This window comes from Nematostella vectensis, chromosome 8, assembly GCF_932526225.1.
Source record: "Nematostella vectensis chromosome 8, jaNemVect1.1, whole genome shotgun sequence".
NCBI lineage: Eukaryota > Metazoa > Cnidaria > Anthozoa > Actiniaria > Edwardsiidae > Nematostella > Nematostella vectensis.
In genome coordinates, this window is record NC_064041.1 from 16236429 (window position 1) to 16262876 (window position 26448).

Sequence of the window (26448 nt, forward strand, 5' to 3'; positions counted from 1 at the left end):
TCTAAATACCACCGTCAAATTTCCTTTATATCACATTCGAGGCCCAGGCCTCCTACACATGTCCGTTTAGTTGACCAGACATACCATGTAACCGGACATACCATGTAACCGGACATATCATGTAGCCGGACATACCATGTAACCGGACATACCATGTAACCGGACATACCATGTAACCGGACATATTATGTAGCCGGACATATATCTCAGTTCACACCGCCACAATAATCTTAATATAATAAAATAGTAATAATAGTTTATTTAGCACCGTCTTGCCCTTACAGGGCGTGTCAGTAAAATATATACACACATGCTACTTGATTATTTTTTACCTATATTCTTTTTTGTACATTAATAACATTTTGTACTTTTATTTACTTTAGGAATTATCAAACCTGTTGGTTCCCGCATTTAGTATTCAAAGAAAGAATGCTTAGCAAAGCTCTATTTTGAAGATTTTGCAATTGGTTCGAAAGAGTCAAGCTAGCGTGAAAAGAAAAGTTCTTGTGTTACATTTGCCCTTCTGACTTCCACAGACAACATAAATTCCTATCTTCAAAAGCAGTCTCAAAGCATGTATTAGCAGCCCAAGAAGGGGGTCTAAACACCCCTTACCCCCCCCCCCCCCCAAAAAAAAGCGCATAGCTTTTACCCAGCATGCAATAGGAGGCTCATTCTTTAACCGGCAGAGGCTGCAAAAAACAATAAATAAAATTAACATAAAATGAAATAAGATGAAAAAAGAATTCAATACACAAAATCTATGGAGCATGCTCTCGACAAAATTCATTGAAGACATGCATTGTCTTATTCCTTACATTTCCCCTCGGTAGTCAATTTTAAAAGAGGCCGTCAACGTTGGTCTTGTCGTTAAATTTTTGCGCTTGCTAACAATTTTGTCCAAGGCGTTCTTACCCGGGTTTCCTATTCTCCTGTTGTTGGCTAGAGTTGTGACGTCACAGGAAACTACATAAGCTCGCCCCAGACCCTAAGATGCCCTCACGGTTGAACTCCGAGCACCAAAAATAAGATCGCCTATGCCTAGAATGGAACCCTAGCAAATCGATAAGATCGCCTATGCCTAGAATGGAACCCTAGCAACTCGATAAGATCGCCTATGCCTAGAATGGAACCCTAGCAACTCGATAAGATCGCCTATGCCTAGAATGGAACCCTAGCAACTCGATAAGATGGCCTATGCCTAGAATGGAACCCTAGCAACCCGATAAGATCGCCTATGCCTAGAATGGAACCCTAGCAACTCGATAAGATCGCCTATGCCTAGAATGGAACCCTAGCAACTCGATAAGATCGCCTATGCCTAGAATGGAACCCTAGCAACCCGATAAGATCGCCTATGCCTAGAATGGAACCCTAGCAACTCGATAAGATCGTCTATGCCTAGAATGGAACCCTAGCAACTCGATAAGATCGCCTATGCCTAGAATGGAACCCTAGCAACTCGATAAGATCGCCTATGCCTAGAATGGAACCCTAGCAACCCGATAAGATCGCCTATGCCTAGAATGGAACCCTAGCAACTCGATAAGATCGCCTATGCCTAGAATGGAACCCTAGCAACTCGATAAGATGGCCTATGCCTAGAATGGAACCCTAGCAACTCGATAAGATGGCCTATGCCTAGAATGGAACCCTAGCAACCCGATAAGATCGCCTATGCCTAGAATGGAACCCTAGCAACTCGATAAGACCGCCTATGCCTAGAATGGAACCCTAGCAACTCGATAAGATCGCCTATGCCTAGAATGGAACCCTAGCAACTCGATAAGATCGCCTATGTCTAGAATGGAACCCTAGCAACTCGATAAGATCGCCTATGCCTAGAATGGAACCCTAGCAACTCGATAAGATCGCCTATGCCTAGAATGGAACCCTAGCAACCCGATAAGATCGCCTATGCCTAGAATGGAACCCTAGCAACTCGATAAGATCGCCTATGCCTAGAATGGAACCCTAGCAACCCGATAAGATCGCTTATGCCTAGAATGGAACCCTAGCAACTCGATAAGATCGCCTATGCCTAGAATGGAACCCTAGCAACTCGATAAGATCGCCTATGCCTAGAATGGAACCCTAGCAACTCGATAAGATCGCCTATGCCTAGAATGGAACCCTAGCAACTCGATAAGACCGCCTATGCCTAGAATGGAACCCTAGCAACTCGATAAGATCGCCTATGCCTAGAATGGAACCCTAGCAACTCGATAAGATCGCCTATGTCTAGAATGGAACCCTAGCAACTCGATAAGATCGCCTATGCCTAGAATGGAACCCTAGCAACTCGATAAGATCGCCTATGCCTAGAATGGAACCCTAGCAACCCGATAAGATCGCCTATGCCTAGAATGGAACCCTAGCAACCCGATAAGATCGCCTATGCCTAGAATGGAACCCTAGCAACCCGATAAGATCGCTTATGCCTAGAATGGAACCCTAGCAACTCGATAAGATCGCCTATGCCTAGAATGGAACCCTAGCAACTCGATAAGATCGCCTATGCCTAGAATGGAACCCTAGCAACTCGATAAGACCGCCTATGCCTAGAATGGAACCCTAGCAACCCGATAAGATCGCCTATGCCTATGCTGGAACTCGTGTGTACTCGTGGATTGCTTTTATTGCTGTTGTTTGTTGTTGTTGTCACTGCTGCGGTTGTCATTGATGAGGCTGTTGTTATAGTTGTTTATCAAATAATTGATTTCTATTTAGTTTTGTATTTTGTGATGTGTTGACTCTATTGTATTGTCGCAATTGCGTCCTTGGCATTAATATTTGATATAATCCATAAGGACTCGATATATTCTTATATTTATTTGATTCTCTTATTTCGCCTTTCTTTAAACAATCCACTTTTTAACTGGAAGCGGACTTGCTATTCCAGCCTCTATACACTCTATATACTCTATATAGTATATTACGTTTACCTTACAGAGCACAGAGTATACGTACTACCCTTCTGTGTCGCTCCGAGCGACACAGAAAGCACTGCACAGGAGGGTATACAAGTACAGCTACAGAGTTAAAAATAAGTCGTTTATCACCTACCAACAAACAAGTAACCGTATTACTCCACTCTCCATTCGCCTGACATATCGCATCAGGGTAGCCGTGCATCTTGTAGCCCGGATTACAAGAAAAGCGAACAATCTTGTGGAATGTGGTCTCGTTACCAATGACGTGGCCATTCATCGGCGCTCTGAGCGGTCCGCAATCCACAACTACAAATAGCAAAAATGGTCAATAATTCTTTATGGGGTGCATTTATAATCCTTCGACGCTGAGTTATTATCACTGAAGATTCATTTTGGTTATAGAATTTAAAGGCTTTGTATAGTTTTGTTTTGTTTTTGAGTTTGCTAAATTCGATTACAGATTACTTAAGTGTGAAAACACACAAACGAAGACTGCAGTGAACTGGCGTTTCCTCCTTTCCAATACAATAACAAAGGTGTGGCTTGGCACCACACCGTACCTGGGGGGGGGGGCACTTACTCTCACAGCGCGGCTGAGTACCAGTCCACTTGTTATCTTTGCCGCACTTCCGAACGGGTGAGCCAATGAGCTTAAAGCCGTATTTACACATAAAGAAGACACGGTTACCGACACGATAAGACAAGCCGGCCTTGTAGCCATTCACCGGGGTGTCGAGGTAGCCGCACCCTCCCTCTGCAAAGACATCAAAAGTTTCAACCAGTTATTTCAAACGAGCATATGAAGAAACAAAATAACGACACACGGACGGACGGACAAACGGACGGACACACGGACGGACGGACACACGGACGGACGGACACACGGACGGACGGACACACGGACGGACAGACACACGGACGGATGGACACACGGACGGACAGACACACGGACGGACGGACGGACGGACGGACACACGGACGGACAGACACACGGACGGACGGACGGACACACGGACGGACACACGGACGGACAGACACACGGACGGACGGACACACAAACGAACGGACACACGGACGGACAGACACACGGACGGACGGACGGACACACGGACGGACGGACACACGGACGGACAGACACACGGACGGACAGACACACGGACGGACGGACACACGGACGGACAGACACACGGACGGACACACGGACAGACGGGCGGACAAGACGGACGGACATAAGGTTTGAAGTTGCCGAGATACTGACTCAAACATCTAAACGGCATAATATTCCACTCTCCAAGAAAGCACATAGTGGTCGCCAGTCCTTCTTGGTTATACCCAGGCTTACACTTGAACGTCACGCGCTCGCCAGACATGTAACGCTCTTTTTCATTCACGATGAATGCGTTTTCCGGAATGTGACTTGGCTTGGGGCAGTCCGCCACTAAGAGAAACTAAACGTTAGGTATTTCGTGACATTACACAACACAGTAGGGACGTGCAATAAGAAATCTTTTTGAGTGACAAATTCAAGCCAAAATAAACTTCGCCCGTCACGCCAGAGACCGACAAAAAAATAAAATCTTTCTAACGTTAAGTTCTTTTTGACAAGGAAACTTTCTGCCTAATTTTTAAGCACTCGATAAGTTGATTTTTTTTTGCCGCTGAAAGCCAGTGCGCCCGCCACCCAAAAAGTCACGTGATCTGTTAGTGCAAGCCCCACACACAAAAAAACAAGTGACGCACCCAAAAAGTCACGTGACCTGCTAGTGCAAGTCGCCACACACAACAAAACAAGTGACGCACCCAAAAAGTCACGTGATCTGTTAGTGCAAGTCGCCACACACAACAAAACAAGTGACGCACCCAAAACGTCACGTGATCTGTTAGTGCAAGTCGCCACACACAACAAAACAAGTGACGCACCCAAAAAGTCACGTGATCTGTTAGTGCAAGTCGCCACACACAACAAAACAAGTGACGCATCAAAAAAGTCACGTGATCTGTGACGCACGTAGCTTGGCGCGCAGATATAAAGTTGTCAAAAGCATGTCGTAGTTAAGACTCTCAAAAAGGGGAGGAATTCCCGCTGAAAGGTCGACGAATACCTTAATAAAACCCTCATTCTCATCAAGTAGAGTGCAAGTACTCAACACACACATGACATGAGGCCCTCAGAATATGTACAAACCAAGTACAGTGAACCCTCATACGACAGAAATAACGACGAAAGATATTATCGTCACGGTACTGGTAGCCATCGGAAGGCAAAGGTGAACACATTCAAAACAACGCCAGGATGGCTCTAGTCCAGTGGTGGGGTTTCCTATGGGCATCACGTAATGTATTCTACCCTTTTTTTTCCCGATGTAGAATAGGAATTTTCGCCATCAAAACAGTACACTTGCTACCTCTTATTTAAGCTTATTTGTAGGACGTGAATAGTCTGAAAAACGCTCCCAGACAAGACAGCACGAACATAATTAACTTTCTGCAACTTGACCATTTCTCAAACACAAATTCCATTAAGAATACTATTCTAATCGCCTAGGAAAAATTCAATGTACTCGTCACTTGAATTTCTAAATAACAAAAGACTTGACTCTTACGCAAAAAAGCTACGATACCAAATATCACAACAAGCGCGTTACTTACAGTCCGCAGCAGGAAGAATTAGCGAAACGATCAGAGACGAAGCTAGCTGCAATATAAACATGTTTTGACTCTGAATAAAAACAAACTTCTCACGGGTCTGTCTGTGTAGATGAATTGTGTGTCATCGTGTTGCGCAAAGGTTATTTAACACTTAATGAGGGTGGCTGGTAAGACGACACTGTCATCGTCAGTGCGACCGTTACATACACCTGGCATATGTCAAAAAGAAAAAAATATGCTTGCGTGCAAAAGTATATGTTTTCGGTAGAGGCCTCCGATAGCAGAGGCCTCTGATAGCAGGGAAAAAGAAAGACAGCTTTTGGAGTCGGTCTAGGGGTAGGGGGAGAAGAAGGCGATAAGGTGGTCTAGGGGAGAAAGGGGGACGAGAAGGGGGAAAGTGGTCTAAATGAGAAGTGGGGAGGCGGTCTAGGGGTGAGGAAAAGGGAAGAGAAGGGCGGAGATGCGCTAAAGATTACTGACTTGGTCAAAGGCATTGTAGAATTCCGATAATTCAAACTTTCAAGGAAATGGAATGCTACAACGAACAGTGGGCTGCGAGTTATTCCATCTTTAAAACTTCAATAGAAATCCCTCTGACAGGACTTCTGCTGGGAGGAGACCGGTGCCTCCGGGATGGTTCCCCTGCGGCAGGGCCCAGACTGTCGTCCACATCATCAACGCCTGCCCGCTCTTTGGTCCTCTCGAGGCCCTAGGTCTTCAGATCCTTGACCTAAGAACCCGTCATAGGCTGACATTTGAGCTACCTCTATGATAAGGGAATCAAAAGAAAGACAAAGGGAATTGATCAATTAGTGTTTTGGGGGGAATCTAAAATAATTACTTAGGGTGTATTTGTTCTCTTGGCTAAACAAAAATGTGCAAAAACTAGCACAAGTAAAAATAAGGCAATAGATATATGGCTATACAGTATGAACCTGTTGAACACAATACTGAACAATTCTGTACAACATGTATGCGTACGTGGAATGCATTGATTTCTATAAGGACTTGCGCTAAGAGATCACGTGACCTTTTTTGGTGGCAAATTCAAAGCAAAATGATCAAACAAAAAAATCAGAAATAACTGCGCCCGTCACACCAGAGAACGACGAAGTAATAAAATCTTAAAATGAAACTAAACCCTTTCTGAAAAAAGAGATCTGTTTTTTTTTCGTAATCGCAAAATAAGTTGGTTTTCGTTGCTGTTAATTTGCCACTAAAAGGCTGAGCGCGCGCTAATTTGCCACCCAAACAGTCACGTGATCTCTTAGCGCAAGTCCCCTATTTACGAGATATATATTCATTTAAACAAAGGTGCATTCCCCCACCAACCTTCGATCACATGGTTGCTTTAGAGAGCTTTTACCTCGGTATTTCGTAAGCCTGAACGCATCTAAAACATAGCGTATCCATTGAGTATATTTCAGAATATTTAATATATTCACTTTTGTTTTCCTAGATCGCAAACAACATGCGCACGCACGCGTGACAATAAAGAGAACAAAGGCTGGAGGCGGCCTTAAAACCTCGGTCACAGCGTGCTGTGCATGGTGACGACAGCTTTTCACTGCTATAGCAACACGCTAATTCCCAAGAGATGCAAGCTTGAAAAAGACCCCGATATTTTTCATTCTACATTTCAGCGAGCTGTGCGTGGCGTAACCGTATAAGACAGGCCTGGGATCCTGGTTATTGCCTCCCCATTAATGCGCGGGTACCTCAGGTTCCTTTGTGTTGTACAGTTCGCTAGATAGCGGTGCTGGGGTCGAAATCTCCAGCTTAGCCGTAAAGCTTTAGCTGCCATACGGTGTTTCAGCGCATGTCTGGAAGTATGGTCTGTTTTTTTCTCATTTCATTTGGTATGGATGAGGTTTCATCCATTTGCATACCAATACTCTGTTTATTGCTTTATCACTTTTGGGCTTTCCGTTCGATCCTATTTCAGGTGATTAGCCAGGATTTGCCGAAGGGCGAGAGGATTGTGTCGGCATATTTAGGGACATCGCGCATGCGCACCGCGTGTGGTAAACCATTGTATTTGTTCGCTTTTTTGGAACTATAAAAATTCATCGAGACTAGAGTTTAGACATAAATGGATAATATTGAACGGTCTGTCAATAAGGTGGGGTAGGACTATGTGGGTGTTGACGTTCCATGCCGTGGTCGTTGTTTTGATTTGCTCTTGATTTGATCTAATACAATCGTTTTTCCCACAGGTTTTACACACTCGTCGAATTTCTCGCCGTTCTACCACTACGCCTACCTGCGTTTCTCCCCCCCCCCCCCCCCTCCCTCGGGTTGGTATTGTTTCCCGTCGGTGCGTACGTGCGTACTTTGGCTATGTTTACCCGCCCTCGAGATGGAGTGACCGGACCGGCCATTTAGTCGGACACCTATCGATTGCACACTTCTGTTGACATATTTCCCACCCCACCAACCCATGGGTACCCAAAACGAGAGGCGCACGGAACTTTTTGCTTATTTTTTTCTGCAAGTACGTTATGGCTTTAAACATTTATAGATATTTAAATAGGTTTAGAGTGGTTTTGAGGGTTCAAACATCTATTTTTTTAAACAGATTCCGCTATAAAGGGAAAGCTCTTCTTTTTATAGCGTAACCTTGTGTTTACAATAAGGCTGCGATGCGAGCTTGTATATGTTAGATCCTGCTTTGTATCATGGGCAATATAAGACTCCTGCTCTCTAAACGCGACAAGACATTACACATCAAAAACATGGATGTGTTCTAATAGTCTGTTTGCCCATTTACGCGTTACCCATGATGCCACAGTTCCAGATATAAAATACAATAGAGCCTTGATATAACGACACTCGATCAACGACACTCGATTAACGATTTTCGATATAACGATATTCGACATAACGATGTCCTTGTCGATTTTATGATGCGCATTTTTAAAAAATAGCCATCTTAACCACTTTTTTAGCCTCGGTCCCGCGGTCTTCTGGATAATTTATAATGGAATAAATTGTTATTATTGCATACTCGTCTTCAGACGACAAGTCATCCAAACTGACTTCCGCATTCGTGGACTTCTCGAAAAGTCGTGAAGCACTCGTCACACTTTCGGAATAAATCGATATGTCGTCGCATCGCACTAAAAACCTCCCGAATAACCCTTCGTCATGTTTTCGTGAAGTCGTGAAGCACTCGTCACACTTTCGGAATAAATCGATATGTCATCGCACCGCACTAAAACCCTCCCGAATAACCCTTCGTCATGTTTTCTTCGCTCTACGATGGTGCGTTAAGTCATCGCTCTCTCTACGAGTCCACACTGTAAACCGTTCGTCCTTCGCATGCGCGCACGAGCTGACTGGACATGACTTTGTCCTAGTAACCGTCGCCTTGGCAACCAAAGTGTTCTCAGGGTTGGATTCCGCTGGTTCCCAGGACACTCTACGGGCCGCTCTTTCCCCGTCTATTTGATCCGAGATAGGAGTGGAAAGTAGTTGAGGCGGGAGTGCTGTGTCTTCGGGAATTTTAACCGTGGGGACTGGGGAGAGAAACTGCCCCATCAAAGAAAACAAAGAGATCTTGTACACGGAAGTGACGTCACGTTGGTTAAGCGCTGAAGGAGACTGCTGTCCATTTCCGTTTGCTTGTGGAGTGGATGCTGTGAAGAAGATATCCAGCTGAAAGGTAAAAAAAAAACATTCGCGTGAGATGGTGAAATATGTGACTAGTCACATGACCTATTGTGTTAGGTGTTGCGTGACTGGCTAGTTTCACATGTGACTGACCTCGTGATCTATTGTGTTCGGTGTTGCGCGCCCTGCTTGCCTTAAATGTGACTGGTCACACAACATGTTGTGCTATGTGTTGCGTGACTGGCTAGTTTCACATGTGACTGACCTCGTGATCTATTGTGCTAGGTGTTGCGTGACTGGCTAGTTTCACATGTGACTGACCTCGTGACCTATTGTGCTAGGTGTTGCGTGACTGGCTAGTTTCACATGTGACTGACCTCGTGATCTATTGTGCTAGGTGTTGCGTGACTGGCTAGTTTCACATGTGACTGACCTCGTGATCTATTGTGCTAGGTGTTGCGTGACTGGCTAGTTTCACATGTGACTGACCCCGTGATCTATTGTGTTAGGTGTTGCGTGACTGGCTAGTTTCACATGTGACTGACCTCGTGATCTATTGTGCTAGGTGTTGCGTGACTGGCTAGTTTCACATGTGACTGACCTCGTGATCTATTGTGCTAGGTGTTGCGTGACTGGCTAGTTTCACATGTGACTGACCTCGTGACCTATTGTGCTAGGTGTTGCGTGACTGGCTAGTTTCACATGTGACTGACCTCGTGATCTATTGTGCTAGGTGTTGCGTGACTGGCTAGTTTCACATGTGACTGACCTCGTGACCTATTGTGCTAGGTGTTGCGTGACAGGCTTGTCTTTCATGTGACTGGTCACTCGATGTGTTGTGTTACGTGAAAGGCTAGTCTAACATGTGACCGGTCACTCGACGTGTTGTGTTACGTGACAGGCTAGTCTTACATGTAACCGGTCACTACGTATTGTGTTACGTGACAGGCTAGTCTTACATGTGACTGTTCACTTTACGTGTTGTGTTACGTGACAGGCTAGTCTGTCATGTGACCGTTCACTTGACGTGTTGTGTTACGTGACAGGCTAGTCTGTCATGTGACTGTTCACTTTACGTGTTGTGTTACGTGACAGGCTAGTCTGTCATGTGACTGTTCACTTGACGTGTTGTGTTACGTAACACGCTATAGTCCGGTCGCTTAGTGTTTTAATCTATACATAGCGGACAAAAGCACCAAACTTGGCATAAAGATAGCCAAGAGGATGCTAATAATTATTGAGACCGGTGCCCACCGGTACCACTTGAGGATTTTGTGTAATAACCGAATAAAAATTAGAAAAAAGCGTCTATCGCGGGCTCCCTGTGGTGAAATTTAAAAGACCTTGTATTTCCAAAACTAAGGCGAAATATCTGATTGTTTTTTTTTTTGGTAGGGAAAATATAACGCCCTTTGTTAATATTTCAAGATAAAACTGTCGTCGGCTGCATTAAAACGCTTTATTTACGAGAAAAAGTTTTCAAAGCTAGACCCAATCCCCCTCACGGTTTTCCAAGATGGCGGTCTATATTTGCACAGTATACGCTGTATGTACCTCATAAAATCGCGTATTTTTGGTAAAAAAAGCTCATTCTTAATGTATCAAGGACTTTCAATGTGTATAACCTACTAAACTAAATCTGCGATTAATCGCAATTATCGGGTATTTTGACGTTGGCTAAAAGAAGAAATAGAGATGGATTTAATAAGGGGGGTTTGTAAGTGTCTGTCAACTAGACACCAAAGACCAATAAGATGCTTTAGATATGCCTCCTCAATCAAAGTTATTAGATTGTGATGCTTGAGAATATTAGAGGATTTGGATGTTCAGCAGAAGAAACACCTGTAGAAACTCTTTGACGCAAATAGCGTAAAATGGCACAGGCATTGTCCAAATTTGCGGTATTAATGTTCGAAAGCACTTAAGAACAAAAAAAGCTGACTAGCAGAGGCACTAACGAAAAAACAGTGCTTATTGCTCACTACGTGTGCATTATAGTGATGAGGTTGAACGCATCGCATGCTTTTAACAGGATAGCAACCAACCTCGGAATCGCCGCGGAATAGATGACTATGTTATTATCTTAAAAGATTGGTTGCTATCCTGTTAAAAGCATGCGATGCGTTCAACCATAGTCATTGAGACATCTTTAAAAAGATGTCTCAATGATGACGTCAGGGATGGAAAAAGCTGTGGAGTATAAGAAAAGGAAAGGTCTCCAGAAAGCGAGAGAGGATAATAAAAAAGTATAGAGCTTTTGTCAGGCTTATATAATATAATATAATATAATATAATATAATATAATATAATATAATATAATATAATATAATATAATATAATATAATATAATATAATATAATATAATATAATATAATATAATATAATATAATATAATATAATATAATATAATATAATATAATATAATATAATATAATATAATATAATATAATATAATATAATATAATATAATATAATATAATATAATATAATATAATATAATATAATATAATATAATATAATATAATATAATATAATATAATATAATATAATATATTAGTAACAGTAAATATAAATGGAGGCTGTTGAAAATGGTACGTACCTTTTTTCTGATATCCGAGCTCCACAATGCACATGAGACACGCTTGGGAGATTTTGGGAATGAAAAATCCTTTAACCGTTTTCTACTAAAGGACAGAGTTTTAGAGGCTTTTCCTAAGGCGCGGATCAGTGATCGGCGGATCGTTATTGTAATAAAGGGAAAAAAGTAATTCTGAAAGAAACTGAGCCTTTTCAGAATGATGCGCGTACGCTAGCTTGTGCGCAGGGTCCGCGGGTATTTCTTTTCCAAACAGAGGATTTTTCCTTTCTCAGGGACGTTTTCTTCGAGGTGCCGAAAAAACGACGGTGCTATAAACAAGTGTACAAAAATCCTAGTGTTGACGGTACTAACGTCAACCTTAGGAGAGGTCACGTTTAGCCCCAAACCTACGTAAGTCAGAATTATTCTACTATTCTAACGATCAGATTCATTTTTTATTTTACAAAATGAAAATATTAATCATGGAACGCTATTAGCTAGGGTTTTCGGCTTCATACGACCGAGTGGTTGGAAGTCAAGGGCGTCTGCCGGCGCCCCCGCTTTGGCTCATAACTAGCGAAGGGTAGAGCGAGGCTCTCGCCTCGAAAACAATTGTGATAATTTGATTTTAAAAATAACATAGGGCCGTAACAAAAAAGATAAACAAATGATTCGAGTTGTGATGGCACATTTTATCAACGCACAACAGGCTATGAAAAATATCCCTTATCAGTGGCGGATTTTCTCCTGCTGACGGGCCTATTGATTACAGCCGCGCTGGTTGAATTTTAAAAGCTCTGTAGCCCTCAATATAACACTTACAGAACTCATTGAAAGAACATTTCTAGGGAAATTAATGTGCACCACCTATTTGTGCTTATTTGATGAAAGAATATCAGTCTTATTTGCATGTTAGCAAGAGGGATGTAAAATAAGCCGCGTGGGGCCTGGGTTCCAGCAGGTTTTCCTTCTTCTTCAAATGTAGCTTTTTATAGCTATTTTATATGTTTTTTGGCACGGAATTCGATAGAATAGAGCTAAAAAGATATAAATCGTTTTCAAATTTGTGCGGTTTGATCTTTTTTGTCTCATGAAAAGGTATGGAAATCTTACCACAGGGTGACCGCAAAACCAGATTAAAAAAAAAACTAATAATTGCTTTTTATCTATGGATCAGCTAATGGTACCGGTGGGCACCGGTCTCAATATTGATTACCATCTCCTAGGCTATATTTATACGAAGTTTGGTGCTTTTGTACGCTGTGTATAGATTGAGCTCTTTTTTGTGCGCTAAGCGACCCGACTACTAGTCTTACATGTGACTGGTTACTCACGTGTTGTGTTACGTGACAGGCTAGTCTTTTAGTGACTGTTCACTTGACGTGTTGTGTTACGTGACACGCTAATCGTACAGGTGACTGGTCACTCGACTTGTTGTGCTAAAAGTTGCGTGACAGGCTAGGTTACCTTAGATGTGATCACCCGCAGGTTGGGGAGGACTAGTGTGTGTACCAGGTTGCCATTGACGACCAGACGAATCTCTATCGTGTTGGTGGTGAAGGCGAGAAGGTATGGGAACGCACAGACTGCCGGGTAAAAAAAACAACGGGTCAAGAATACATAGTCTAGCAAGGAACATCGAGTTTAGCGTCAGTGACACCAGGCAGTTGTCAAATAAACTAAAACTAACTACAACGAGTCCAGGATACAAAGAGTTGAGCGTCAATGACACCAGGCAGTTGTCAAATAAACTAAAACTAAATACAACGAGTCCAGGATACGAAGACAAGCAAACAACCATTGGGTTCAGCTTAAAAAAAAAAAAAAATAATAATAACTCTTTATCGAAATACGAACATCCAGAACTAGACAAAAAAAAAAACAGATTCAAAAGCCGATGTTGTAATTGACTCTACCAAAATCGATTGTCAAAAATAAAAAAAAATGTCAAAAAATCATGAAAGGGAGAGTGGCTCTCCTCAAACCTTTCTACTCACCTACGAACTGCGGGGCAGAATTCCAGTTGAGGTAAAAATTAGAAGAATTTTTACCATTCAAACGTTTGAACACTGATTGATCTAAAAAAAAAAAGCTAATTCTGATTACACCTCAACCATACCATGGGCTCAACTTGTTTTTATGATCATTGACTTCCGGTAAATTTGCGCAGAAAGCAAATGCAATCAGAGACGGTTTAGCGCCGTGCAAGCAACAAAAACAACCAGGCGTAACTTGCACAACACGCTGGAAGGTGCTGCGGCAAAGAACGCCCCTAATTTAGACGGCCAGGTTTAAACACCACAGCTGATCTGACCGGGGAAGGAACCCTGGTTCACTGCAGTGTTCATAGGGTTTTCACCAGAGTGTTGGAATTCAGTTAGGTAATTCTTCAAAATTCGTGAAACTTGTTATGAATTTTAAGCCAGTGAGTAGACCCGACCTCATACGACACTTACGATTAAAAGTGAGTAGTACTTCAACTTTATACGACACTTACGATTAAAAGTGAGTAGAAGTTCAGGTTCGTGATCCTCATAGACGTCAATAGCAGATACAAGCGTTGTCTTCTGTGAAGAAAAGAGTTAAGGTGTAAGCCTGGCCTGAGGCGTAAGTTTAAAGAACCTCTTGAAAAAAGTCACCATTTTTGCAATGTATCAAGTGTGAAAATTCGCCCATTTTCATTGGCTTATTTGGGAAAGCTGTTGCGATCAGACCTCAATAAAAAAAAGTTGCCCTTCTTGTCCGAGTTGATGATTCAGTCAAGTTCGTCATTATTTCAGACTCCGACTTCTTCATAACTTCCGGTTCGGCCCTTATACTTTCATATATTTTTTTGCAAGAAAAATCGTGTAAAATGGTGAAGGTTGGCTTGCAGTGATTGACATGGTTTATAAAGACAAAAGTATTAAATACATTGGTAATTTGGCTAAATATTTCATCTGTATTTGTGCTGCAAACTAGATCATATCAGTAAAATATTAAAGTTGAGAAGTACGGCTCCTAAAAAACGTAGAGGCCCTCCTTTGAAGGACCTTATTTTTCAGAGCCCCCGATTTTGGTGGTTAAAAATTTTCGGAGCCCCGCCCCCCTTTATATCTTCCCTTTCCCCCCCCCCCCCCCCCCCCTCTATATCTTCCCTTCCCCCACCCCCCTCTATATCTCCCCTCCCCTCCTCGGTGTATTTAATGAACACTCTCTGAGCGCAATATAAGGGTAGATAAGATGAGTGTAAGGTACATTAGGTTAACGGGTAGTGTATGGAAGGTCGTAGGGAAAATAATTTTATTAAATGCGATTGAATGTGAATCGTTAAATCCATTCACCTTCTGGGTATCAACACTGTGTACTCTCTTGATCTCTCCAGTTCGCTGAACCAAGTCAAAGTTATTCTTGTAACCAGCACATAACAGCGGCTCCTGGCTCTCTGTTAGAAGGATGGTCAGTAGTATCGCGGGCTCACTAAAAGTCACTTCCTACAAGGTGAGAGATGATAAACTTCATTATGGATGAAAGATCACCATGATGCTTACAAAATCAGGCTTGTCACAACATAATTTAACGATTTAATACAAACCTGATAATTTATTAACCTCATTAATTTAATACAACAGCTCGACAAGAAGAATATTCGTTTAATAATTTTGTGCCAATAATTTGAATCATAAAATAAGTTAAACAATAACACAACAACAATTTAACAAATGTAAAAAAGTACCGCTGAACTTTGAAAAACACTGTGAAGGCTCGTTCAGGTAACATAAATAAAAGTCGAACTCCAAAACTATTTGCGGTTACAAGGTTTCGATTTACAGTATCAAGATTGCAAAATTATACTGTACAGACATAACGATACAATGACGATGCAAATATCACTCACCCGTATCAACTCGAAGCCTTCTGTCATATCGCGCACGTTGCCAACCGCCCACGAACTCCAGACCAGCGGATGTTTCCATTTGAGCAGGGCCACCTTTCTCCCACAGGCGACAGCTAAGAAAAGTGGCTGACTGCTTCTTAAGGCGGCAAACAGATGGCACCCTGGGAAACGAAATGTCACCAACATTACGTCCAATGACCAATGACCAATGTTAATGCCGATTACAAAACCTGCCTATGATTTTCACTACGGAAATCGGAAATCCTGTGAAGTTCTAAAACGTACGTAGACAACACGACTTCCTGCAAGTTTACGTGGAATTTATTAACGCACACTGTTCTGAAAGGGGAATAAGGGGACTAATGAACCGGATTCCCAAATAAATACGGTATGTAATGTCCTAATAAGGATAAACGACGGTAGTTCTCGTTGGGATGGCGGGATAAAAAAATAAGAAATGGGTTATTATTTTCCTCCTATACTTTTTCTGTGCACTCTTCACTAGTGAACATTCCTAACCCTAAAAATAGAAGATCAAATTTGCTGTACGCGGGCTAGTGTTCCTGGCACGCCCACCTTTCGTCCTGTCTAATTTATGCTTCTTGCAGTCTTCTCGCGTGAAGACCACGTCCTCGTCCTCCTCGAGGTCCGATAGCTTGAACACGCACACGCGCGGGTTGTGGAACTCTTTGCTTTTCTCCACGCGGAACAGCAACAAACCATAAGCCTCGAGCACGTAAAGCTGTTGGCATATCACTGACCGGTCGAACAGCTGGCGCATGCTCTTCCCCTCTGTTGATCACGTGATGTTTTTAAATGACAAGTGGTGTGCAAATGAGGCTGCCGGCGTACACGATGGGGGGGGGGGGGGGGGGGGGGGAGGGGAAGGCACGAGGTTTGACTTCTCCCTTATAGGGGTGGTGTCCAGGAAGGGAAACGAATGGCAGACAACTTTTGTTTATTTATTTTTGTATTTTACCTTGAACGAGATAGATGCCTTCCTCTGTACCCAGCAACACACTGTCACCTGCAATCATGAACAGCTCTTTGAATAAAGATTGACATTTCATATCTTAACTTCACATAATTTAGAATTTATGTGACATATGAAGAAAACGTTGTCGTTTTGAGGGACTGGTACCAAGGAATCTTAGTTTCTTTTCAGATACTTTCTCCATTGACCAAAGATGGTCACAGTCACTGTTTTTCTTTTCTGATTACAAGTCGTAAAGTTTACGAAGCACCTGCGGCACGGCAACCTTGAAAATGAAATGGATCATACAGTTTTTCCAACGGAAATATATTAGTTTCCTTATATGGAAGTGACCGCGTTTGGCAGAAACTTTTGGATAAATTTTCTTGATATGGGTGATTTTAAAATATCTAAACACATAAAATGCCTCTCTTAAAAAGAAAAACGTTGTTTCTTAGCCCGTCATTATTTGGGAGCGTGAAATGTTTGAAAGTTTCTCGTGAACCTTGCAAGAACACTGACACAACAACACAAAAACTCAAAAACACCCTGCTTCGTCCAACCTTGCAGTTGTCATAGTAACAGTGACGTCATACCCACCCCAAGAATCGCCGCAGAGAACCTTGTGAGGGAAGTCTTCATAAACAAACTGTGGTTGCCATGGCTACAAAATAATCACATTCAAGAGAAGATGAAGTAGACCAAAGAAGTAGAGATATGATATGATGACTACGCACTCTTGAAGCCTTACCTCGACTTTAATATTTGCAGACGTAGATGTTTGAAGACTCGTCGGTGCGTCTCCTTTCACAATCGTCTTCAACTTCAACGACTTTAGAAACAAGTAAAGATAAAAATAAACTTAGTCGGAACAACAAGTAACCAATGCGTCCAAAGCTTTGACACCCACCTGCCCAAACTGAAGAAAGAGCTGCTCTCTCTCCGAGTGCTTTCGTCTGTGGCCTCTTGGCGATTCTGAGATCGCGTTACCCCACGAGTTACGCACACTTAATTTCTGTTGAAAGAATTGTGATGTTACTCCGTGTGTAGAAGGGAGGGGGGGGGGGGGGGTGAGTTAGGCCTTTATACCACATCTGTCATTTTGGCATAGAGGGGAGAGAGGGGGTGGTTGGGGGCTAGGCAGAGAGAAAATGGGGGAGTTGATCCTAAACCTGGCATTATGCCATAGATGGGAGAGGAGGTAGGCTTAGTCACCCTTACACATCTCGTCTTTGGGGTGGGGAGGGGTGGAGGTTGATGGGAGAAATAAAGAGATGTGGCTTAGTCACCCTTACACATCTCGTCTTTGGGGGGGGGGGGGATGGAGGTTGATGGGAGAAATAAAGAGATGTGGCTTAGTTACCCTTACACATCTCGTCTTTGGGGGGGGGGTGGAGGTTGATGGGAGAAATGAAGAGATGTGGCTTAGATATCCTTACACATCTCGTCTTTGGGGGGGGGGTGGAGGTTGGGAGAAATGAAGAGATGTGGAGATGTGGCTTAGTTAGCCTTACACATCTCGTCTTTGGGGGGGGGGGGGTACATACCTCATGCATATGATCCTGCCATAGCCTCGTTATCAAGCTGTCGAGCGTCCGCTGACGCCTAATGCTGAATATCGGGGAGGCGTATGCCGCCTTTTCGCCGTTGATCACTAAGACAGCACAGACGTGTGAGTGGCGAAAAACAAGGCACGTGGAGAAACGATAACTCTTACGTTTGACGAGCAGAAAGTTTCTGAACTCTAAATGGCTGTGAAATACTGGAGGGCAGGGTAACGGAGGTCCAAATATGGGAACATTGCGTTCAGAATACACGGTCACCCTGTGGAGATTACAAATACAATTGTTGATCACGATAAAGGCGAGATTTATTCGTCTACGTGTAAGTCCGTGTCTCTGCCCGTCTGCTGTCTTTTTGTCCGTCAGTCTCTATCTCTGTCCATGTGACTGTCCTTCTGTGTGTTCTTCCGTCTGTCTGTTTGTTCGTCTGTGTGTGTCAGTTCGTCATACTTCTGACTGTTCGTCTGTTTTTCTTACCTGTAACTGTCATCGTGTTTATTGTAGGTCACAAGTGCGAATATATCTTCGAGTTATTAAGGAAATACAAGTATTCGGCGTAAAAAACACAGCTGAACACTGCGTAAAACCATACGGACTTTAAGAATTGCGATGGCTGAGCCACAACGATATCACACGTTAGATCTTAGCGTGCGTCGTCCTGAATCTTAAATTTCTTATAATAGAAAGTAAGGATACGAATGAACTTGGACTTGACGCCTAGAGGTGAGAATGATGGTTTGTACTCGTCGTCAGTGTCTTGAAACACGATGGTTACGATGTCGTTACCGATGTGTCGTTTTCGCTCCACCTGCAAGCGAACATGCATCAGTGATGTGATATTGAATCCATCTTATGAATAAAATGGAGGTCAATTTTGACTAATAAAACCTCTTAAAGTTCTGACGTTGTCTTAGATTCGGCACGGGATAAAAAGGAGGCGAGCCAAGTAATATAGTAGGGAACGAATCAGCCATATTTAAGCCAGAGCTCCACTCGCATGGAGACAGGCATCAGTATACAACACATCACTTTCTTCACATAGGGTTGTATGGAAAAAGATTCACGTTTCACCTTATTTTTAAACACGTGATACTCACGTGCGTACTCTGTCATCATGCCTACTGTTGGTTGTCTGGTGTTCAGGGGTACGACACGTGCCAACCACGTGGCTATAATGACGTCATACCTGTTGTGGATTGTCGGGTGTGTATGGTAGAAGAGAAGACACGTGGAACATGATCTCGTGACCCTCGTAGACGGTGAAGACAGATTGTGATCCCGTCATGTCGTCTACGAGAAATAATACAAATAAAAAATTGGCATATATCGTTACACATTACCGACGAATAGGAAAGTATATTGAAATACATTGATCTGCTGTTTCCCTGCAACGAGGGAAATTTGTGAGAAATGCTTTTTTTAATCTGACATTTCCTTGCTTTGGAAGTACCCAATGCTATCATTGCGAATGATGAAAGGCAGACAGTGCTGCAAGGAGATCATGCAGTTAGATCTCGTGACTCACTTTTTACGTCCAGTCCCCCACGGTAGCCCTGCCATCCGTGTAGCTCCACGCGATCGCCCAGCAGCTTCAGGAAACGGTTGAACTCCTCGCTTCCAGTCTCTACAAAATACAGAGCAGTTTAAACAAACTCTGTCAGCCGCCATTTTGTGGCAAAGTAACAAATGTAAGAGAGTATCTATTTCCATCGACTCAGTTGGAGAATCTTTTGTAATGTCGCATCTGTGACATAATATATATTATTAATAATAAATACTACTTATTGACGTTCAGAGACAACATGGGTCGCTCACCGTTACTGAACATCTCATCGTCGCTGGTTTGACCAGCTTTGGCGTACAAAACTCCGAACTTGTAATTGACCGAGCCTTCCTGTTCTTCGAGCGTAAGTAATTCCTAGAAAGATTAAAAGAGCGCAAGTAATTCCTAGAAAAGATTAAAAGATCGTAAGTAATTCCTAGAAAACATCAAAAGAGCGTAAGTAATTCCTAGTAAAGATCAAAATAGCGTGAGTTATTCCTAGAAAAGATCAAAAGAGATGAGAATCAAAGCACTCGATATCTGGCGGAATTCAAGCTAAATTTGACCGATAAATAAAAAAGAATGAGTAGATAGATTGAACGTGAAAACTGTTTTGTAAAGATATGGACTTGGGAAAGCAGGGAAATGAATACAGCGCAAGAATTGTTATCTTATACCAGCCATAACATAACAGATAACGGGACACGCTATCTGGCCACACCAGATTTTAAAGTAAATATTTGGGTTACCGCTGACCTGTTGGAACTCGGGGCTCGACACCTCTCGCGGACCTTTCTCCAGTTTCTCCACACCAAACGACCTGAGACGACATACAATTAGGTCAGCCGTAAGCGAGATAAACTTTTTTTTTCTGATAAGAACGTCTAATTTTCTGTTGAAGCTGGGCCGATCAGCAGTTTGAGGCTGAAAATGTTGTAGTCATGAATGCGCTATCACTGAGTGAGTAAAAATAATTATTTCTATACTTTCGAGTACTTACTTGAGAATGACCTTGGCCGAGATGGGCTTGTTCGGACTGAACACGATGCAGATTCTCTCGCTGCCCTTGAATCAGAAAATATCAATCTCTTGTGAATGGCGGTGTCGTGTTTTAAGCAATTCTTACTAATTTCTATATTAGTATAGCCAAAATATTGTCGGGTCTGGTCATTTGACATTATTTGGTTCTCAAATCGGTTTTTTCGCTACTAACATGCTTTACTTGTAGGCAAAACATTATGAGTGCAGCGTCGACGAGAGACCACTAGTGTGAATTGACGATATATTACGCCCTGCTAGCCAGGGGGAGGCTCAGGGCCCCCCCTTATAGCAGCCAAAAATACAGTAAATGTATGAGACATTATCTGAAATACAGGAGAAAATGCCTTGAAAGGGCCTTTTGGGCCCCCTCCTGTTAAAAATCCTGGCTGCGACGCTGCCCTGTCTACTCGGGTTTTTCTCACCGTTAAAGAACTTTCAAAGTCAAGAATTCGACCCTTAATTGGAATTGAACGTAACTTCTATTTTTGTTTGGGTGTCAATGATGCGGTTGTTGTTACCGTTTTTCGCCATAGTATTGCTCTGTACTGAGGCACCCCATAGTTGTCGGCGTCTGTTAGGCAGACCGAGAGCACGATCGGGTTCTTGATGCCGTCCAGCGCCACGTAGTTCTGGTGAACCTTGCCCAAGAAATACTTGAAGTACCAGCGCGTGTGGAATTCTGGGTTCTCGAGGTGTACCACACTCCCCTGGTTACCACTATTGCTTAATTCATTTTGCTAAAAAAAAAATACACCCGAAGTAAATGAAAGAAAAGATGAAAGTATTTCTTCCGAATAAATTTAAGTGTTGGCTAAAACCTAGAAAAACGAGAGCTCTATTTTGGTCGTAATTAATAATGAGACACCTAAGATGGACGCCGATGTACTGAATCACATATCAGTTACTGCGAAGTGAGACCCGTAAGCTCAAAGTAACTTTCTGTGTCCGTGGTTTTGCTATGAGAGACAACATAGCGTTGGGTCTAGGGATTTATAAATAAATAAAAGCCGCGTTGTCTGACCGAGTAAATTATGCTTCGTTGTAATTCCTTGGAATTTATCGGAGTTTGCACCATCGCGTACCTGCTGGCCAAGCTCGCCGTTCTCGATGCGAAATTTGGACGCGATCCCTGTGGGTTCCTCGCCACCTCTATTCAACAAGTTCAACTAGGAAAGTACAAGAGCAGGTCAGACTACTTCTGGACCTAGCCAGTTAGTGAGTGCCCGCTGCCCCCTAACTCGGTAAACATTCGTTCCTGAGTTTTCTAAAGGGTACAATAGTGTAAAGGGTACAATTCTTATAAATTTAAGAGTAGAATAGTTATAGTTTAAAGGGTACAATTCTTATAGTTTAAAGGGTAAAATGCTTATAGTTTAGAGGGTTTAATACCTATAGTTTATAGGGTTTAATACTTATAGTTTAAAAGGGTAGAATACTTATAGTGTAAAGGGTCAATACTTGTAGTTTAAAGGGTAGAATATTTAAAGTTTAAAAAAGAGTAGAATACTTACAGTCTCCAAGGATCCATAATAATGTCTTCTACTCAGTCCAGATCTTCGACTGACGTCAGGCGATGGGATACTGACAAACGTAATAAAAAGACAATTACATGAAATGCTACAAAATGTACTCGTAATGTTTCGTATGTCACTCGCGTGTTCGTATGTCACTCGCATGTTCGTATGCCACTCGTTTGTTCGTACGTCACTCGTGTGTTCGTATTTCACTCGCGTGTTCGTATGTCACTCGTGTGCTCGTATGTCACTCATGTGTTTTAGTATGTCACTCGTTTGTTCGTATTTCACTCGTTTGTTCGTATTTCACTCGCGTGTTCGTATGTCACTCGTGTGCTCGTATGTCACTCATGTGTTTTAGTATGTCACTCGTTTGTTCGTATTTCACTCGCGTGTTCGTATGTCACTCGTGTCTTCGTATATCACTCACGTATTCGTATGTCACTCGTGTGTTCATGTCACTCGTGTGTTCGTTTGTCACTCGTGTCTTCGTATGTCACTCGTGTGTTCGTATGTCACTCGCGTGTTCGTATGTCACTCATGTGTTCGTATCTAACTCGTATGTTCGTATGTCACTCGTGTGTTCATATGTTACTCGATTGTTCGTATGTCACTCGTGTGTTTCATTTTTCACTCGGGTGTTCGTATGTCACTCGTGTGTTCGTATGCCACTCGTGTGTTTCGTATTTCACTCGTGTGTTCATATCTAACTCGTATGTTCGTATGTTACTCGTGTGTTCGTATCTCACTCGTGTGTTCGAATGTCACTCGTGTGTAGATCGACTAAATGTAAAATGTTGCTTCAGGGCTTTTTATCTATTTTCACACACGGAATCGGAAATGTACCCTGCTTTTGCGCATTTGAAATCATCGCGACGAAGACGCAAAGAGAGAAGGAAGAAAAGGCAACGTTCCGATGATTGGTAGAATTTGCTTTGTTTCTTTTACTATTTCAAACAAGAAAAGAAAAAATTTCGAGTTTGAAATATGCTGTGTAAACACAGAAAGATACATAGAACCACTGGGAACTACATTAGAACACATAAATAATAGAATCCTATAAGAATCAGTGTGAATCCTTTTTCGCATTGATTTGTTTTGGAAACAACAGTGTCACGGAGGTCAGGTTCCAATCTCTTTAACAATGGGTGAATAATTAGTCTGCTAAGGCAGTTATCATAATAAGGCCTGAATGTTAAACCAGCTTGACTATCGACACACTCCATCATCCATATGTAAACACAGAAAGATACATAGAACTACTGGGAACTACATTAGAACACATAAATAATAGAATCCAATATGAATCAGTGTGAATCCTTTTACATTAGAAAAAAAACGATTACGGAAAAGGAGAACGCTTCAAGAGCAAAATAATTAAACCACGACTACATTTAATGTAAACAATACAGCGATTAGAAAGCAAAAGTGTTCGATAAAATCAGTCTGAGCTTATCTGAACGCTAACTCTATGTAGACAATGCAAATAAACGCAGCGGACAAATATTAAACACGAACATGAATTAATTGAGAATCAAATGAAGGTGTTGGTACCTGTTTGAGAAAGTTGCAGCTCTTCTTCGGCCGTAAAACTCGGCCATGTTCGCTTATCTCTTAGTGCAGGGGATACCAAGGTTTTCCCCTGGAGGGCACGCGGACAATTCAGTGCTTCTGTAGCTTCGACTTACTAATTCAAATAAAATACCTCTTTTTTTTCAAATGTTTACTAAACAAGGAAGGTCTTGTGAGATAAATCTAGTGACTTGGGTTTTAATTGAGTCGAGGTTTATCACCGCAACAGTCCACGCAATACAATACGGTGGCGCGGGAAAGATACCACACAACAAAGATCGTGATGGATTGAGTCGTGTGTGAAGTCCTTTAAATGAAGTATAGCTGTGACTCCAAAGAGCAGTTATTCACACTTCTTATTCAATCTTTTGTAAGTAATCTTCAGCTTGAATGCAAACTTGCAATATTTCGTGGTAAGTACTGGAGAACAATAAATAATAACACAGCCAACCAGAGGCTATGCGACTTGATTTCAGTTTGGCTTCTCGTTGAGTCAACGCTCATATATTTCCATCAGAATTAACTCAATGCACGTCTTGTCTGTGATGTCCTTCGATACTTGTATTGTTATAGTGAACCAGGGTTTTGTATCGAAACTCTCACAAAAGGTCCAGAGTATTTTCACTAAACAGAATCGTCTTGTTTAGCATTCACGGGATTATCCAATTGAAATAGTTATCGGAAACACTTCAACCCTTCTTGAGTGAATTCGGCTTTCTGCGCTAAGTTCCCTAGTTTCATTTGCATCTAAGCAAAATATACCCGCAAAGTAGATCGGATAAGCAGTGCAATTAGCATACAAGAGGGCTGACACGGTAGCGAATGCGAACGTTAGTGACCGCCCTGACACTATCGCTGAAACAACTTGACTTTTTATCGCTTGGAAAAAAATCGACATTGCAAAAATAAATCCAGCGTAGAGTAATGATTGGTCGAACAAATTGGTCAAGAAAGAGAATAACCAATGTTTACGTGTCATTGTTTTTTATTTAATCTTCGAATGTGACGGTGTTATGAGAGCAGAAAGACTAAGCGAATTTGACAATCCATTCATGTCCCTAACAGCCAAACGGAAAGGAAATCACCCCATGCGCACAGGAAACGATAGGAGATGTAGTGAAAAGCACCAGGAAACTTTTGAGTCACAACACATTGTGAATGGCTTCTTGCGATTCAAGTTTGTGATGTTTTGATTTGCGCGGCAAGCCGTGTGTTTGATCAACAGGTATCGATCTACCGACAAACAAAAATTTACGGATATTCGGTAAAATATTACGTAAATTACCAAAAAAAATTTTTGCTTCGTGTTTTGCAAGTATCTTGATTATAAAAGTAAAAAAAAGATAATCATAAAAAATAATAGCAATAGTGCTGTTCTTTCCATTGTTTTGCTAATTATTTGGTGAAATAATATGATGCTCTGTACTGCCATGGCAACACGAGATGTAAATCACGTCCCGGAGTTCACGAACACGTGAGGAAAACACGAAAAGTATATCACATTATATGCGAGTACCATGTACCAGTCATCTTCATAAAATAATAACAATATTTAGCATTTGACACAGAAGTCATCCCTATGAAAAGTATATATATATATATTAAAACAAGGACGGCTCTTACGTCGTTACCGAAATCTTTTTATTTAATTATGAACTGCAGCGGCCAAAGTTAATCTAAACATGAAAGCGAATGAGAAAATTAAAAATAGCATTTTAACCAAGTTCAAGTTCAAGGGCATATTCTACCTCTTACACAGAACAGCAGGCCCGTAGCCAGGGGGGGTTCGAGGGGTTCGGACGAACCCCCCCCCTCCCCCCCCCCCCCCCCCCCCCACCCGACTTCTAGGTCCGCTCAGAGTAAACAAAAAATATATATAACGTTTGGCTGGATATACCGTGCACATCAATATGTCTTTCAAAAAATGACTATAAAAATCTTTTAATAATAATTATCTTTATTATTATCGCTATATGTTAAAGCACTCTGTTAATGACACAAGATTGAATTTTTGAAACAAGATTGAATATTTGAAGTATTGTTTGCCTAATGTAATAAGGCGAGGAGAGGGGTATACCAGAAATTTGGTCCGCTCAAATGGAAAAAAACGAACCAAACCGCTCAAAATCCTGGCTACGGGCCTGAACAGTGAGATTCGAAACTTTTAGATGCATAAACAGGATTCGCTTTAGAGGGAGGGGGTTATAGCTCTTACATAGATTAGTGAGATTTGAGATTTTCAGGGGAGTAACCCTTTAGTAAGATTTGAGACTTTCAGGGGCGTAACCCTTTAGTGAGATTTGAGACTTTCAGGGGCGTAACCCTTTAGTGAGATTTGAGACTTTCAGGGGCGTAACCCTTTAGTGAGATTTGAGACTTTCAGGGGCGTAACCCTTTAGTGAGATTTGAGACTTTCAGGGGCGTAACCCTTTAGTGAGATTTGAGACTTTCAGGGGCGTAACCCTTTAGTGAGATTTGAGACTTTCAGGGGCGTAACCCTTTAGTGAGATTTGAGACTTTCAGGGGCGTAACCCTTTAGTGAGATTTGAGACTTTCAGGGGCGTAACCCTTTAGTGAGATTTGAGACTTTCAGG

At 42.1% G+C, this 26448-nt stretch overlaps 2 protein-coding genes across 6 annotated transcripts in view; both read right to left on the reverse strand.

Moving 5' to 3' along the window:
* Positions 1-239: 239 nt before the first annotated feature.
* LOC116616863 (complement factor H) lies at positions 240-5719 on the reverse strand. Its single transcript, XM_048730884.1, has 5 exons — positions 5583-5719; positions 4192-4371; positions 3514-3687; positions 3067-3239; positions 240-692 (listed from the first exon to the last, which is right to left on the reverse strand). Exons 1-5 carry the CDS (start codon positions 5641-5643, stop codon positions 672-674), a joined length of 609 nt encoding a protein of 202 aa, XP_048586841.1. The 5' UTR covers positions 5644-5719; the 3' UTR covers positions 240-671.
* The window catches only part of LOC5507963 (GTPase-activating Rap/Ran-GAP domain-like protein 3), a 34187-nt gene continuing 12273 nt past the window's right edge, over positions 4535-26448 (reverse strand). Inside the window, exons 1-24 of one of the 5 annotated variants that reach the window (XM_032376701.2) lie at positions 23837-24734; positions 22280-22349; positions 21851-21934; positions 21287-21505; positions 20728-20792; positions 20484-20547; positions 20000-20102; positions 19710-19808; positions 19371-19474; positions 18881-18992; positions 18662-18707; positions 18340-18446; positions 18170-18276; positions 17533-17637; positions 17374-17454; positions 17223-17286; positions 16629-16676; positions 16226-16441; positions 15650-15810; positions 15096-15245; positions 14270-14339; positions 13770-13850; positions 13240-13358; positions 8050-9239 (exon numbers count right to left, since the gene is read on the reverse strand). In XM_032376701.2, the coding sequence (XP_032232592.2) occupies positions 8823-9239; positions 13240-13358; positions 13770-13850; positions 14270-14339; positions 15096-15245; positions 15650-15810; positions 16226-16441; positions 16629-16676; positions 17223-17286; positions 17374-17454; positions 17533-17637; positions 18170-18276; positions 18340-18446; positions 18662-18707; positions 18881-18992; positions 19371-19474; positions 19710-19808; positions 20000-20102; positions 20484-20547; positions 20728-20792; positions 21287-21505; positions 21851-21934; positions 22280-22349; positions 23837-23883 (2739 nt within the window). In that variant the 5' untranslated portion in view covers positions 23884-24734 and the 3' untranslated portion in view covers positions 8050-8822. Of the gene's footprint in view, positions 6349-8049; positions 9240-13239; positions 13359-13769; positions 13851-14269; positions 14340-15095; positions 15246-15649; positions 15811-16225; positions 16442-16628; positions 16677-17222; positions 17287-17373; positions 17455-17532; positions 17638-18169; positions 18277-18339; positions 18447-18661; positions 18708-18880; positions 18993-19370; positions 19475-19709; positions 19809-19999; positions 20103-20483; positions 20548-20727; positions 20793-21286; positions 21506-21850; positions 21935-22279; positions 22350-23836; positions 24738-26448 lie in introns of those variants that run through there. The other 4 variants (XM_048730881.1, XM_032376698.2, XM_048730880.1 and 1 more) reach the window with 4 other exon arrangements.

Bases quoted from the DNA above. Each gene is read 5' to 3' on its own strand.
- LOC116616863 (XM_048730884.1), bottom strand. From the start codon at position 5,643: ATGTTTATATTGCAGCTAGCTTCGTCTCTGATCGTTTCGCTAATTCTT. The intron at 4,372-5,582 runs GTAAGTAACGCG...AGTTTCTCTTAG, and splicing joins AATTCTTCCTGCTGCGGACT to TGGCGGACTGCCCCAAGCCA. The intron at 3,240-3,513 runs GTAAGTGCCCCC...TGCTATTTGTAG, and splicing joins TACTCAGCCGCGCTGTGAGA to TTGTGGATTGCGGACCGCTC.